Source organism: Oreochromis aureus, linkage group 5 (genome assembly GCF_013358895.1).
Source record: "Oreochromis aureus strain Israel breed Guangdong linkage group 5, ZZ_aureus, whole genome shotgun sequence".
Lineage (NCBI taxonomy): Eukaryota > Metazoa > Chordata > Actinopteri > Cichliformes > Cichlidae > Oreochromis > Oreochromis aureus.
Window position 1 is genome coordinate 23903418 of NC_052946.1, and position 16715 is coordinate 23920132.

Here is a 16715-nt window from a genome sequence, read left to right on the forward strand (position 1 = left end):
TAGGCAGTGATGTAGTGGTGTTCATACCAAGCTGCAAGGCTCAATGAACAGCACGAGCAGGAAGGCAGCACTGGCACACAAATCTGTCTGTAGCAATTTAATCGTGTGCCGCCCACACATCTAGCAGTATCATGACAAATGCTGTGTGATCCTTTTCATTTTTCAACACACCCCCTAATGAGCACAGTGTTGTTGTTATTATGACCCATATTTTCGGTACAGATGGGATGTGTGCAGGAAACTGCAAAGAATATGTTCTGTGTTCACGCAGGTCCACAGGAATGTTATGTTTTGGTGTCGGGCTGGTCCCGACCACAGATTTGGGGGGAGGGCAGGGAAAGTTTGGAGGAAATGGCTGTAGAGAACTCCTCCTATGTCTAACTCTGCATTCCTCCTCTGTGCCCTTCTCACCAAGTTTTCAAGCGAAAACCTCTGCAAGGAACGAAAAAGCAGAGATAGTGGATAGGAGCCACTAGGGAAAAGTATCTGAGGATCTCTCTCGACTCCAACGCTTTGAAACGGGTAAGGAGTTTACTCACAGAAACACTTGTTAGGGAGGATTATAAAGAGACTAACAAAATACTTCTCTGAGCTTTTATGAAGTTACACTTTCTGTTTTAATCTTGAGATATGCTGGAGTTTTGTACAGTATACCTTAGCGCTGTCTTTCTGGATCATCTGAGATTTAAAAGCAACATTTCCCTGTAATGCCAGACCAATACAAACTCCTGGCAGGGTAACGACACAGTGAAGTGTGCCAATGTAAACAGATGTGCAATTTACAGACTCATAAGGTGACAAATCAAATTCAAAATTTAATTTTATCCATTTCTAATTTGAAAAAGTAGAAAAAAACATCACTTAAAAGGAGAATTTCTAATGTAGTGTGCAGGCTTTATAGAAAAAAAATCATTTAATAATTTTATCCAGATGTGTTAGTGAACTGAAACTGAAGAGTGCTACTTAACGATGTAATTTCCCCTTTGAGCTTCCCAAATATTCAGGAAAGTGTTTATTTTCCTCTCTTCTGTTACCGCAGTGACAGTTATTAGTCACACAGAGGAAAGACTTGATTTAAGTTTTAGTAAATTTGCTGACTTATCAAAAGATTTTAACTGTTTTACTTGTTTTGTGCTTTTATATTTTGACTCCGAGGTCTGTTTACAAAAAAAGGCTTCAGCATCATTGATCATTTGACAAAGTGTTAAAAACTTTATATACGTTAATATGATTTTCATACTTTGTGCATTTAAATGTTGGAGGTTTATATCCAGATTTTAAAAAGTAGAAGCCACAGTATTCGATCATGAGCATAAGGGTATCATACTACATGTTTGTTTACAGATGTTACAGGGTGCAGATGTTTTCATGTGCTCCTCAGAGACTGGATAGAGTCTAAAGAGATGGAGCAACTCCCCTGCATCCACTTCCTTCTGTGTGGCGTGCCTTTGCCTTGATAAATGAGCAGAGATTGTCAGTGAAAATGGCCAGAAGCAGACAAAGAGTCCAGTGTGTCAGGCCACGGAAATCTGCTGGCCACTTTAAATAGCATAAAAGAAGAAAGCAAAGAGGAGTGTTCACTGACTAATTATAAAATCTTTTAATAATGAATCATTTTACTTTCTCACAAACTTCACAGGGTCAGTTGCACACCCGATTCTAGGCTCATCCTCAAATCTCAGAATAGCCATGGTCTTCCTGCTCATCTCCTTAGTCGTGCTGCATTTGCTCTCCTTGGCCATGCTTGTCATTGCCACCCTTGAGAAGGTGAGACGTGGAAAATGGTGTTAAATAATTTACCCTCTTCTATCAACAGATGTCACTGTTACTCTGTAAGTCATACGAAGAGCGCTGAGCAAAAAAATGGTGCTTCTCAACATACCAGCTGTAGATTTGTGCCATGTGCCTTTCTGCATATTTGTCTTAATGTGTGACTGAGCATACTTTTAATTTCTTTCTTTCTTTAGACCTGGTGGGTTTGGACAGAATCAGAAGTCTCCAACCTCTGGCATTACTGCATGTATGACAATGCCACAGAAGCCTGGTTGTGTTCTGCTACCAATGAAAGTGGTAAGAAAGTATTTCTAACTTCATACTTCATATTTCTAACTTCATTTCTGCATCATTGGCTATTGCATAACAGTTCAAAGCTTCATAGTGAGCCATGCTCTTCCTTTAACCTGTTCTTCCAGACTGGCTGCAGTCTGTCCAGGCCCTCATGGTCCTCTCTGTGGTCTTCTCCTCAATCTCCTTCCTGCTTTTTCTGGGTCAGCTGTTCACCATGTCCAGAGGAAGGCTGTTCTACATCACAGGCTTCTGTCAGGCCTTTGCAGGTATTTAATGACTTCTTTTTTCTTTGCAAAGAGTAACCTGTGAGAATTTTACATTTTCACTCTCTTATGGCCTTAACAGCTTAGCTAAACCTGTGTTAATTGGACTGGACACTTGCATTACATTGATTTGACTATAAAAACAGTTGCTTTCATATTTTTCCAAACTTTTTGAGTCATGCTTTTCTTCTATATGGTAGAAATTTGACAAAGATGTTAGTTTTCTTGTCATCAAACAGTTTTCTTATCTCATCTGCAGTTCAAAACATCAATAAACTGGTCTGACAACAGTTTGTGTAGCCTGATGGTTGTGATTGTAATCAAAGCAACTGCACGATTCACACCTTTAAACTGTGGCTCACTAGAGCACCACTGTGTGTTAAACCACAGCTGTATCTTCAACAAATTCAGTATTAGCTCCTGTCTTATTACCACTTGCTTAAAACTAAAAAAAAAGTGTTTTTAACCTTTAAAAGTCAGCTTATTGTGTTTTTCCTTATTTTTTTGCTGATACAGCTGTGCATGCTCAAGACCCAAGTTTCAGATAATGAGGCAAAAGTATGTACAAGTAATTCCTGTAAGCCTCGGTTAATAGATGTTCAGATAATCGCTCAGCGAGAGCATATATTCCAAAGACACAGAAGCCCCTCCCACCTGCAGTTAGAACTTTCAGTTTGGGACAGGCAGCCAATCAGAACAAACCAAACAAACCGACAATCTTTTTGTTTTTAGGGATATATATGCTTCATCTTTAGAAACCAGTGAGGTAGAGCATAACAGACAGCTTTTGGAGGTTGGAAAGCACTGATATGTCAAATGTCCTGACATGACTTGTCTTCTCTAAATAAAAGAGAAAACTAACCATGATATTTAAAACCTTAAAATGATTGTACTGACATTTTGGGAAGTCATCACAGATGTGCATTAAAGTGAAATGCTCCTCTTTCTTCTGAGTGCCTCATCCCCCCACCACCCTTGCTGGGCCTTTAGGACTCCTGAGGAATTCTGCTCACAGTACTGTAAATAAACGTAAAGAACAAAACGCAAAAGTGTAACAATAACAGACAGGTGTTAGTGTGAACCAATGTATCTGGTTCATCATCTCACCTGATGTCTGTAAAATTAGGCAATGTCACTCACTCTCTAATGTGGTTTTAAAATATGAGTTTTTTGTTTATTTATTTTAAAACTTTTGCAGGTTTCACGGACTTTGCCGCTTGCCTCATCTCCACCTTCCACAGAAAGGAGATTTTTGATGACTCAAGAGTCTTGAACAAAGGACACTTTGGCTACTGTTTCATCCTGGCGTGGCTGTGCGTCCCCTTGCTTCTCCTGAGTGGAGTCCTGTACATCCACCTGCGCAAGAAGCAGTGAGCCAACAAGAAGCGGAAGCGAAGGCACCTTATTCAGAGCCCAATAACCTTATCTGTCTCTCTCTCTTTCTCTTTCTGTCCCTCTGCTCCCCAGTTAAGAGTAAGCACACATGATGAGGAAATAAGATGACTCAGAATGAAGTGCATCTTTAAATGCCACAGCTCAGTTTTCTTATTCCTGCTTCCAGGGAATTCAAAGTTACTACAGAATAATTGAGTGATCGTGTCAATATGGAAGTATTTTTTTAACACGAGCAAATACATGTATAAATTGCTGTGTTTAATGTTTATATATATTTTTTATGCAATGAGAAAATGCACTCATTAAAAGGAAACGCACTCAGAGCTGGGCTGAAGAGCATTCCTGTGTTTTAAAGGGTTCAGTCTTTGTGGGCTTTCCTTTGTTTCTCAGTAAGTGCTTTGTGTGTAACACAGAGGAGGTTTAATCTAACGACATAACGCTGTGGCTGCAAAAATGTTGCTCCCTCTTTGTCATTTAATCGCTCACCAATTTGTGGCATTCGCTGTTTATCTTTTCAAAGCAACCTCAGGACATTTTCAACGGAACAGCAGAACTGTAGAGGAAAAACAAATCAGTGATAACTCTTTCCCGCGCTATCGTGCTTTAGAAACACAAACAGCTTCGTTAAAGCACTTCCAAAGAAATCAAAATGAAACAGTTTACAGATTACACCTATCACCGTTTGATGCAGAGCTAGATACAGTATTAAACTTACCAGTCAGGCTGGACCGGTCCCCAAAAAAAAACACTGCGTGGCGCACGACAGCTTCTCAAATAAAGAATGCATGGCACTATAATCCACTACACGCCTCACACACAGGTATATGCATCTTCTTTACAATCGGAAACCGGCAAAATAAGCTGTGAAGACAGAGGGGATAAAGTAGAGTCATGCCAGGGCGTCTGTGATCTGAAGCGATCCGTCAGCTGCGCAGTATGTCTGGAATCTGGGAATGGTGTCAGCAACAAGGAGTGGAAGCGTTTAATGAAATTAGATAACAGGTAGGTGAGGTGACACACACAGAAGAATCACAGCTGCTCTCAGCTTAAGTATCACACTTGAGCCCAAGAGATCAAACTGCCCAGGAGGTGAGTTTCACAAAGTGCTGATTTATTCATCAAACATTTCAACCTATTTTAATTTTTGGTTGTTTTAGGGGACAAAATCATAAAGTTTACTCGAGCTTTTTCTGACTGCAAGCGAGGACAAGATATCTTTGAACTGCCATAAATGGAAATAGTATGCCTTTTTTTCTTTTCTGGAGGAGTGAATGAAAATATCAGTTTTTCTTGATTGGAGAGCGACATGAGTTGAGTGTCATCACTTTAGAAAAGGAAACGCTTATTGCCGGGAAAGACTGCAGTCATGTCAAACAACGAGGAGAGTCTGGATGAGAATACAGTTTTCCTGCCGGTGGATGAGTCCTCCCCGGAGTTCATCTATAGTGAGAGGGAGAGAGAGGCAGTGGAGAAGCTACTGAGCGCTGGACCAGAGGCTTTCTACAGCTCAGTCGTCAAAGAGCTCCCCAACTGCTTCTTATCCTCTGAAGAGGTCAGCCAGTTGAAAAGCTGGGTTCAGAGCTACTCTTTCAACGAGCCGCGGCTACAACATGAGAATGGAGCAGAGAGCATCGCGGAGATGGATGACTTCTGTTCCAGTTACTTTCCCTGCCACTCGGACGTGCCGGTCCCGGGCCTGGATTTGGGCTGGCCTGATAAAATCCCCTGGTCAGTAACGGCAAGTGTCACAGTCCACACCAGCCCTCCTGCAGAAGGGGGACCTTCAGTCAGAGAGGTGATCAGACGGCACTTACAAAGAGCCAGACAAGTACGCAAATTTCAACTGGATTCATTATTTTCACGGATAAATACAGCTTATGATTTCATATGAAGTACATAAACTCAGTATATCTAAAAGGAAGTTAGTTATATGCTTAGACCCTGATGAAGATGCTTTTATTTGTTTCGCTTGCTGAATTGCTTCTAGAGTTAAATATTTTTATGGGGTTTTTTGCCCTCCTGTAGACTTCCTGTAGAAAAAGGCTTAGAGGCAGCACTTCCTTTTAAAAAAAATGTACTTTTATGGTTAGATATGTCTTTGATAATTAACCATCAATTTTTAGCCTTTAAGCCATTATGATGTCATTATTTCTTATTGTTATGATTATATTGTTATTACAGGCCTGAACACTGAAAGAAGTGGGCTTTAGTTTAAAATGTAGGCTAAATTATATACATGCATATTTTTGTGTGATTCAGGTAATCGCCATCGTGGTAGACAGACTGACAGATAGTGCAATAATTGGAGATTTACACAGGGCTGCCTCTCGGGGCGTCCCTGTCTACATCATCCTGAACCAAAGGTCCATTCAGGAGAAGTTCTCGTCCAACAGGCTCTGCCATCCAGTGAGTCAACACATACAAATCAGCACACACCTAGCAGCCATCCTTCACACATGGCAGTAAATAAAACAAAGATTTTAGTCGGACACAGCAACGCATTGTGGAATGGGATATTTTCATTTGCTATCCTGGTCTTAACATGTGCAACAAAGCCTCGTTGTGCTCAATGTGGTGGTAAATTTGTTTAAGCTGACAAAGAATGAAACTAAAAACACTTCCCATATGTCCCATGCTACTGTAGTGACATATATAAGCACATATTTGTTCCCAAAGTCTAATTTATGTATTTATTTTAGTTAAAAATGTTTTTCACATCTAGTTTTATTGTTTTAGTTCAGTTTGAGTCGCTTGACTCTGTGCACACATGCTGGAACTCAAACTGCAGGTCTTGTCTTTGTGCTTTGACAAGCTGATGGTAGGAATGTAGCAGAGAATCAGCCACATAGCTAAACTGGTTGCACAGCATTCAGTGGAGTTAGTATTGCTTTCAAGCAAACACAGCGTTCTCATTAGAGCTGCCGATGAAATAGATGAACAGAAGGTAAAATTCAGGGCAGAATTCAGCCATACTTGGAAAAAATTCGGGATTAAAACCCTGTTTACACTTCTATCCAATCCTTTCCACAAAATTCATTTAAATCCAAGTGTAAACGCAGTCGTAGCTGTTCCTGTTGCATGCCATTTTATACATTCATTCATGTGTCCTCAGGGAATCGAGCCTAAACTCCTTTGCATTGATTATATCACCTTGAAACCTAAAGCACCACTTAACCATATCAAGATCATGGTCTTGTTTGTACCTACAGTACTTACAGTATTACACATCAGTTCACACCAATGTGACGATTCAGCTTTTGGCTCTGTCACAGGTTTCAGTGTAATGCGATGTGTTTTGACAGAACATACGAGTCCGAGCTCTTGGTGGGAGAAGTTTTGGTTTGAGGGATGGAAGAAAGCTGGTTGGGGAAATGAACGAGAAATTCCTTCTGGTGGATTTAGACACAGTGATTCACGGCAGCTACAGGTAAACAGATTTGGCTTCCACCTGCTTTCCTTTACATGTAAGGCGCGCATGCTTGAAAGTGATTTAAAACATTGTTGCTGAATTCTGCAGCTTCACCTGGACGGATACCCACCTGCACCGGCAGCTGATCACCGTCCTGAGGGGACCGGCTGTTGACGCATTTGACCGGGAGTTCAGGATTTTGTATGCTAGTTCACTCCCAGTTCTTTCCACTGCAACCCATGTGAACCAAAACCATCAGCTTAAAGACATTTCAGATGTCAGACTCCTGAAAAGGATCTCTGTTGATCCCGATATCACCGACCCTCCGTCCCCACGTGCTGTTTCCCCTCTGGACTGGGATAAGATGGGAGTTTTTTCAGAAGAAAGCAGCTTGCCAACCAGTCCTCTGTATCTTCATGGAGAAGTGGTGAAGCTGGAAATGCCACTACAGAACAGCATGCAGTTAGATAAAAACACACCTTTAATGGATGGATTTACTAACAACCAAAACTATATTGTGGATAAAAGAAGGTAGTGTATCTGAATTAGTCTCCACACCATTACCGAATCTTTGAATAAATATGTCAGAGTACAGCAGGTATATTTAAAATTCTCATGGCCAATTTATTCTGTCCTTTAACCAAACCTGTAGCTCATCTTCTTGCTTTTTTTCTTTAACCTGTCCTCCCTTTTGTATCATTCTCTGAGTAGTTTCCAGAATAGAAAAATGGATATTTTCAATATTTTGTGCTCCAGGATGTTTTTTTCAGATTTTTGTATCTGACAGATTCAAAGAAAACTTCTCTCCAGTGGCAACTGAAGTTGTTAAAAACTCAACTTTCAAGTGAATCTTATTAAAAGCTATGTTATGATTCGAACTATTAGCTATGTTTTTTCCATGTCGATGATTTACACAAACATTAGGAATCTTGATTATGCTCATAGGAACAGAGAGCCTTTGACAGCAGAGCCAGCTACTTCAGAGAGAACAAAAAGGTAGAATCAATAAGACACCAGAAAAAAAGAATTCTTTTTAGACTGTCATTTTCAAATATATGTATATTTTCAGCATGTTATTAAAGATTTTTTAATTCGACAGGATCACAGACAGCCTTTCTCCAGTGGCAACTGACATGGAGAAATCCACTTTCAAGTGAGTCTTAGTAAACGCTTATGATTCAAACTATTAGATGTTTTTTCCATGTCGATGTTTTACACAAACATTTGGGATCTTGACTATTTTCATAGGAGCAGAGAGTCCTTATCAACCCAGCCGGATACTTCAGACAGAACAAAAAGGTAAGATCAACAACATACAAGTAATTTTTTTTTCTTTTTCTTTTTCTTTTTTTATTGTTCAAATGTATCATTTTATAAATATTTATATGTGGCATGACTGAGATTATTAGGGGTCTGTTTTTTCTAGGCTGATGATATTTGGGATCTTATTTGTTTTCACAGGAACAGAGAGCTCGTATCAACTCAGCCAGCTACTTCAGACAGAGTAAAAAAGTAAGATCAACAAGATCTAAGGAAAAATAATTATTCATTTTAAAATGTCACGTCTAAATATATCTATATTTTGAGGATGTTCTTACAGATTTATATATTTGACAGGTTATCTGGAAGCATGTCTCCTGTGGCAGCTGACATAGAAAAATCAACAGTTTTCAAGTGAGTGTTATTATGAGCTATGCTATTATTAAGACTATTAGCTCTTTTGCACAAACATTTAAGATCTTGACTATTTTCATAGGAGCAGAGAGTCCTTATCAACACAGCCGGATACTTCAGACAGAACGAAAAGGTAAGATCAACAAGATACAAGTTAGTTGGTTTTTTTTAATGTATCTTTTTATAAATATTTTAGGATATTTTTACAGAGTTTTGTCTTTGACAGGGCCAAAGACAAAATCTCTCCGGTGGCAACTGATGTAGTAGAAAAATCAACTTTCAAGTGAGTCTTATTATTAGCTGTGGCATGACTGAGATTATTAAGGGTCTGTTTTTTCCAGGCTGATGATATTTGGGATCTTATTTGTTTTCACAGGAACAGAGAGCTCGTATCAACTCAGCCAGCTACTTCAGACAGAGTAAAAAAGTAAGATCAACATGATATAAGGAAAAATAATTTTTCATTTTAAAATGTTGCGCCCAAATATATCTATATTTTGAAGATGTTTTTACAGATTTATATATTTGACAGGTTATCTGGAAGCATGTCTCCTGTGGCAGCTGACATAGAAAAATCAACAGTTTTCAAGTGAGTGTTATTATGAGCTATGCTATTATTAAGACTATTAGCTCTTTTGCACAAACATTTAAGATCTTGATTATTTAATAGGAACAGAGAGTCCTTATCAACACAGCCAGATACTTCAGACAGAAGAAAAAGGTAAGATCAACAAGATACAAGTTTTTTCTTTGGCAATTTCTTGTCCAAATATATCTATTTGTATATGTTTGTAGGATGTTTTTACAGATATTTGTATTTGACAGGGTCAAAGACAATCTGCCTCAAGAGTCAACTAATGTCATAGAAAATTTACTTTTCAAGTGAGTCCTATTATTAGCTATGCTATGATTAAGACAATTAGCTGTCTCTGTTTTTTCCACGGGTTGTTGATCTTGGTCTTGATTTAGGAGCAGGGAGTCCTTATCAACGCAGCCAGCTCCTTTAGAAAGAACAAAAAGGTAAGTTGTCATGTCCAAATATCTGACACCAAAATAAGTTATTGAAGTAATTGTATAAATAATAATTTAATGTCCAAATTGTGTATTTTGTAGATTATATTGTACTCTATTGTATCCAGCACATCTGTGGTTTATTGAGAAAAGCTGGTCATAAGCATTTTAACTGTACCTACTTTAAAATAATGCCAGATTTTTCTTCTGTGTGTGTGTATGTGTGTGTGTGTGTGTTGGCATGATTGTTTTTTTTAAATTACTTTTCTATCCTTTTATATTCAAATGACATGTTCACACAAGGAAAACTTTTTTTTAAAAAGGATAAAGCCCGGCGGTTATAATTTTCTTTCCTTAGCTTTCCTTTTGCGCATTTATTCAGAGTTGTTTGATTTTCAAATGGTCTAAAATGTCTAAAATAAAATTTGTCACTTTTCATTCCTACTGGATGGAGTGCAGCATGGAGAGAGACACTTCCAGGCACCACCCCACAGAGAGGAGCACGACTTTATATACCAGAAATACATCTAGATATGATGACAAAGCAAATGAGGCAACGCACAGGCGTTACTCTTTTCAGGCAAGGAGGTACTCTATTGCAGAAGAGGAGAGTAAAACAGATGATATTGCAACAAAAATGGTGAACAATCCATCTTCTAGAGTAAGTAACCTGCTTTTGCTTTCAAAACACTCCATATCATCTTGATATGGAGCTCCTAGCAAAGCTAAGATGTATTTCTCTCCTGTCAGAAGCCGCTAATCTTGAGCGTGCACAGGGACGAGAACTTCAGTGCTCTGAGCGACATCATGAGGAAAATTCCACAGACCAGTTCAGGACTGCTTAAGAGAGAATCAAAGAGTATACATACCCAGTCCATGTGGGATCTGAGCAAGGAAGACGCAGCTACAAGTCATGAAAAGAAAGGAGTCTCAGTGCCGAGATATACCAGGCCCACTGTAAGTGTGCAGATTCAACTAACTAACTGAAGGACTTAGAGAGATATTCATTGCAGCTCTCCCTTTTCTGTCTGTGCTCTCCTTTTTTCTTTCCCCTTAATCCCTGTGAGAGGTTATGTCACATGGCTGCCTCTCCCTGCGCCTGGATTGGCCGGGAGTTACTTCCTGTTAAAAGGAAGAATCCTCCTAGTGCTGCTCATCGGAGATAAATTGAAAGTTTGGGGTTTTACTTACACTGCAGTGCATTTACCTTAGAATATAAAGAACCTTGTTAGTGTGATTTGGCACTATAGAAATAAACCTGAAATTAAGTCAATCCACAAAAACATAACAGTGGCCTTATGCAAATATCTCTTCTCCTCAGTATTAAAAGTTATCATCTTAGAACTCTGAAGTAAGTAATAAGAAGCCAAAAGAAAGGAAAACAATTATTTTTAGTGAAATTTCCTTTTAGTAAAATCCATGTGTTAAATATACATGTAGAAAGTACAAATTAGCAAAGGGTTTTCAGCCTTTTTGGCTGGTGACCCCTAAAAACTACAATCAAATTTTTAAAAAAGTTATCTGTATGAGTGAAATCACATGTAATTTATTTTCAAATATTTTAGAAGCGACAAGAATCATTTCTACTGTTTTACAGTGAAAAAAAGAAACTAAGTAGTCTGTTTTATCTCTGTAATTACCCTCAGGTTGAAAAACAAAGGTAGCATTAACTTTTAATTCACTGATCTGTGAGAAGTAGATAACTATAGTGCCATAGTGCCAGTATCTGATACTCTTTTTCTGTTTCCCTGACAGTATGACCCATCTTACATAACACCTGGCCTTGCCCTGATGGAAAAGAGGAACGACAAAGTGAGGTCCACATTAATGCCCACAGAGAGGCCTCGCAGTTACAGTTTTCTCGGTGTGGACTCGGGAAGGAAGAAAGGAGAAAACCATGAGTGATATACTGTGAACACAAAGAAACCGGCTGGCAGTGGATATTTTACGACATCTGCAGTGTTAATTACTGAAAGTATAAGCCAAAGCAGGCAGAGACTGTAATGAAAAGCATTAGTAACAAGCACATGGATAACAGGCATTATGGACACGATGTTTTACATGTACGGTGACTTACATGTAAAATAGTCATATTGTTGCTGCTCACTAGGAAAAATATCAACTCTGTTATTTGTTAAACATCTTTTTTGATTAAAATGTTCATAGAAGTGACTTCACTGAGCCCCTTCAAGTGGGTTTAGATCTTTGATGATGAACTGATAATGACTTCATTAGTTACACTTTCAAGACACAGATTCAACAAGGTGCTGGAAACAATCCTCAGAGATTTTGGTCCATATTGACATGACATCATCACATGGCTGCTGATATTTGGTGACTGTGGAGGCTGTTTGAACACAGTGAACTCACTGTAATGTTCATGAAAGAAGTTTGAGAAACACAAGAAGTCTGAACGCCAAATGTTGCAGCAGAAATCAAGACTTATCAATTGTTCTTACCTGACAGGAGTGTCACCCTGTGTGGTCTTCTGCTGCTATAGCTCATGTTCAGAGTCACCTAAATCTCCTTTCTTCTCCATTTTGATCCTCAGTATGAACTTAAGCATGTCATTGTGACAACGTTTACATGCCTAAAGCAGGTGTAGCTAATGAAATGTGCAAATGAAAGTGGAAGTAAAGAAAGTTTGGTGGTAATTTAGACATACCGATTGATTGTTAAGTGACGAAATCACAAAGCCAGAAATATGGGGTAAGTTTTGGGGTAAGTTTTTTCAGTTCAGTGTAGAAAAACACAGAAGGATTTTTTATTTATTTTTATTTTATTTTTATTTATTTATTTTTTGGTTCTTTTTCTTTTTCATGGATCACAGTACTTGATCCAAAAATTAGTTTTTTAAGTCAAACAACAAAATGTTTAAGAAGTACAGGCTTTAAGGGTAGCACCGAAAATGAAAATAAAATATCTGAAAATACACAAAATCAAAATTCTTGGAGACCAAAATACTTTGAAATATGTATAGCGTAACACAGAAAACATTGTGTTTAAAGATGTAATAGATTACAGTTGTCCTGTTTTAACAAGAATACTTTCATCTCTGTTCATAATCTTGTTATTGTTTTGTTTTGTTGTTTTGTTTTTTTGTTTTTGTTGTTTTTTTTGGGGGGGGGGGGGGCTTGCTCCCTGTAAATGTGTATTTTGCAATAGGTTTCCATAGACTTATATAAATTAGTTAACTTTACTTGAAAATTAAGAATGTATGTGTTTTACTATTAAAAGTTACTGTTAATTCTATGGTGGAAATCACAGTTAGAATGTGAAATTAAATTCTGTTTTATCACTTTTCATATTTTAACAATGCCAACTTGGCAGACTAAACATGTTTTGTGTAATCTGGGCCTCCTCATCTACAAATGATGTTACCAAAAAATATCCAGTTTAACTGTCATACTGCTTATACTGGCCTTCGACTTCTACCTCTACTGTAAAGTGCATTTTCAGATCTTTCAGTTATTCTAGCAAGGAGAGAAAATAAACATGGACATCCATCCATCCATTTTTTTTTGCTCTTATCCAATTTAGTGTCCCATGTAAGCTGGAGTGTATCTCAGTTCTGTTAGGTGAAGACTTATTTTGTGTGTGTGTGTGTGTGTGTGTGTGTGTGTGTGTGTATCTATCTATCTATCTATGTATATATATACAGTAGCAGTTTTTGATAGGGACTACATGGCCAACATCGTGGGGTGGGGGTGGGGTGGGGGGCATCACGGGATCTCCAAAAAAAAAGTTGCTCGTCCTCATGCTGCATTTTGGAGATGACATAGGCACCGATTGGTTTTCTATCACACATTTGCTGGGAGTAAGGGCGCCCTCCATTTGCGAGGTGCGCCTGCTGCTTGCGGCACAGGGAGGAGAGGGCGGGGCAGCGGGGGATTCTCTGGCTGGCTGGAGCAGCATCTAATAACCAACTAGCAAAATAAAACAAAATAAAAACAAACCAACAAACACGAAAACACCAGACATTATGATACATTATAATTTGCACCGATGTTTTTTCGAAATTCGAAATAAAGTGAGCGCGAGAGCCCTCAGTGCGCCTGCATGCTGCTGTGTTGAAGTCGGCTGCTTCCAAATAGAGCACATTTCATTCATAATGTTGTAAATCCTAGCCCATTATGTATTCATGATTTGAATCCTGGGTTGTGCGAAATCCTCTGTGAATCGCTACCTTATCGTGGTGGAGGGGTTTGTGTGTCCCAGGGATCCCAGGGGCTATGTTGTCTGGGGGCTTTTGGCCCCTGGTAGGGTCTCCCATGGCAAATTGGTCCTGGGTGAGGGACCAGACAAAGAGCGATTCAGAAGACCCTTATGAAGAGAACATCGAGGGAACAGTTTACCCTGACTGGGATAGGGTTACCGGGGCCCCGCCCTGGAGCCAGGCCCGGGGAGGGTGCCCGAGGGCGAGCGTCTGGTGGCCGGGCCTTAGTCCATGGGGCCCGGCCGGGCACAGCCCGAAGAGGAGACATGGGCCCATCCTCCTGCAGGCCCACCACCCGCAGGAGGCGCCATAGGGGTCGGGTGCATTGTGTGCCGGGCGGCGGCCAGGAGCGGAGGCCCTGGCGGACTGATCCCCGGCTGCCAAGACTGGCAATAGGGACATGGAATGTCACCTCTCTGGTGGGGAAGGAGCCTGAGTTAGTGCGTGAGGTTGAGAGGTACCGGCTAGATATAGTCGGGCTCACCTCTACGCATGGCTTGGGCTCTGGAACCAGTCTCCTGGAGAGGGGCTGGACTCTGTCTCAGTCTGGAGTTGCCCCTGGAGACTCTGTTGTCCTGCTGGGAGACTTCAATGCTCATGTGGGTAACGACAGCGAGACCTGGAGGGGCGTGATTGGGAGGAACGGCCTCCCTGATCTGAATCCGAGCGGTGTTTTGTTATTGGACTTCTATGCAAATCACAGTTTGGCCATAACGAACACCTTGTTCGAACATAAGAGTGTCCATAAGTGCACGTGGCAGCAGGACGCTCTAGGCCGCAGGTCGATGATCGATTTTGTAATCGTATCACCAGACCTGCGACCATATGTTCTGGACACTCGGGTAAAGAGAGGGGCTGAGCTGTCAACTGATCACCACCTGGTGGTGAGTTGGATCAGGTGGAGGGGGAGGACGCTGGACAGACCCGGTGCACCTAAACGCGTAGTGAGGGTGTGCTGGGAACGTCTAGCAGAGGCCCCAGTGCGCGAGATCTTCAACGCACACCTCCGGCAGAGCTTCAACAGCATTCCGAGGGAGACTGGGGACATTGAGTCCGAATGGACCATGTTCAGCGTCTCCATCGCTGAAGCTGCTGCATTGAGCTGCGGCCACAAGGTGGTTGGTAATCTCCGAACCAAATAGTGGACACCAGAGGTGAAGGGAGCCACCAGGCTGAAGAAGGAGTCCTATCGGGCTTGGTTAGCCTGTGGGACTCCGGAGGCAGCCGACAGGTATCGACAGGCCAAGCGGAATGCGGCTCGGGCAGTGGCTGAAGCAAAAACTCGGGTGTGGGAGGAGTTCGGAGAGGCCATGGAAAAAGACTTTCGGACTGCCTCGAAGAGATTCTGGCAAACCGTCAGGCGCCTCAGGAGGGGAAAGCGGTGCTCTACCTGCACTGTGTATAGTGCTGGCGAGCGCTGCTGACGTCGACTGAGAAAATTGTCAGGCGGTGGAAGGAATACTTCGAGGACCTCCTTAATCCCACTGACACGTCTTCCGAGGAGGAAGCAGAGTCTGGGGATGAGGGGAATGACCCGCCAATTTCCAGGGGCGAGGTCACTGAGGCAGTTAAACAACTCCTTGGTGGCAGAGCCCCTGGTGTTGATGAGGTCCGCCCCGAGGTCCTGAAGGCTCTGGACGTTGTAGGGCTGTCCTGGTTGACACGCCTCTACAATGTTGCGTGGAGATCAGGGGGCAGTACCCCTGGACTGGCAGACCGGGGTGGTGGTCCCCATCTTTAAGAAGGGAGACCGGAGGCTGTGTTCCAACTACAGGGGGATCACATTCCTCAGCTTCCCTGGGAAAGCCTATGCCAGGGTGCTGGAAAGGAGAGTTCATCCGCTAGTCAAACCTCGGATACAGGAGGAACAATGCGGTTTTTGTCCTGGTCGCGGAACACTGGACCAGCTCTTTATCCTCTCAAGGATACTTGAGGGTGCATGGGAGTTTGCCCAACCAGTCTACATGTGTTTTGTGGACTTGGAGAAGGCATTCGACCGTGTCCCTCGGGGTGTCCTGTGGGAGGTGTTGCGGGAGTATGGGGTGTCTGGCCCATTGCTACGGGCCATTCGATCCCTATACAACCACTGCAAGAGTTTGGTTCGCATTGCCGGCAATAAGTCGGACTCTTCCCGGTGGGTGATGGGCTCCGCCAGGCCTGCCCTTTGTCACCGGTTCTGTTCATAATTTTTATGGGCAGGATTTCTAGGCGCAGCCAAGTGGCGGAGGGCGTTCACTTCGGTGGCCTCAGAATCTCATCTCTGCTTTTTGCGGATGATGTGGTTCTGTTGGCTTCATCGGGTGAAGGCCTCCAGCTCGCACTGGAATGGTTCGCAGCCGAGTGTGAAGCAGCAGGAATGAGGATCAGCACCTCCAAATCCAAGGCCATGGTTCTCAACCGGAAAAGTGTGGAGTGCCCACTCCGGGTCGGGGATGAGTTCCTGCCCCAAGTGGAGTTCAAGTATCTCGGGGTCTTGTTCACGAGTGATGGGAGAAGGGAGCCGGAGATCGACAGACGGATTGGTGCTGCGGCTGCAGTGATGCGGACACTGCACCGGTCGGTCGTGGTGAAGAGGGAGCTGAGTGTAAAAGCAAAGCTCTCAATTTACCGGTCGATCTACGTCCCTACCCTCACCTATGGCCACAAGCTGTGGGTAGTGACCGAAAGAACGAGATCGCGG

General features: G+C 41.7%; 2 protein-coding genes across 2 annotated transcripts; both read left to right on the forward strand.

Moving 5' to 3' along the window:
• Positions 1–259: 259 nt before the first annotated feature.
• Positions 260–4048, forward strand: LOC116334234 (epithelial membrane protein 3-like). Its single transcript, XM_031757603.2, has 5 exons — positions 260–522; positions 1640–1767; positions 1968–2070; positions 2193–2333; positions 3529–4048. The coding sequence occupies exons 2-5, from the start codon at positions 1690–1692 to the stop codon at positions 3702–3704; spliced, it is 498 nt and encodes a 165-aa protein (XP_031613463.1). The 5' UTR covers positions 260–522; positions 1640–1689; the 3' UTR covers positions 3705–4048.
• A 415-nt stretch (positions 4049–4463) lies between these two features.
• On the forward strand, positions 4464–13319 carry fam83e (family with sequence similarity 83 member E). The gene is made up of 20 exons (XM_031757516.2): positions 4464–4727; positions 4883–5553; positions 5985–6131; positions 7028–7152; positions 7243–7665; positions 8080–8130; positions 8234–8287; positions 8383–8433; positions 8596–8646; positions 8752–8808; positions 8891–8941; positions 9035–9091; positions 9185–9235; positions 9341–9397; positions 9479–9529; positions 9634–9690; positions 9778–9828; positions 10279–10480; positions 10570–10776; positions 11575–13319. The coding sequence occupies exons 2-20, from the start codon at positions 5092–5094 to the stop codon at positions 11722–11724; spliced, it is 2355 nt and encodes a 784-aa protein (XP_031613376.1). The 5' UTR covers positions 4464–4727; positions 4883–5091; the 3' UTR covers positions 11725–13319.
• Positions 13320–16715: the final 3396 nt, after the last annotated feature.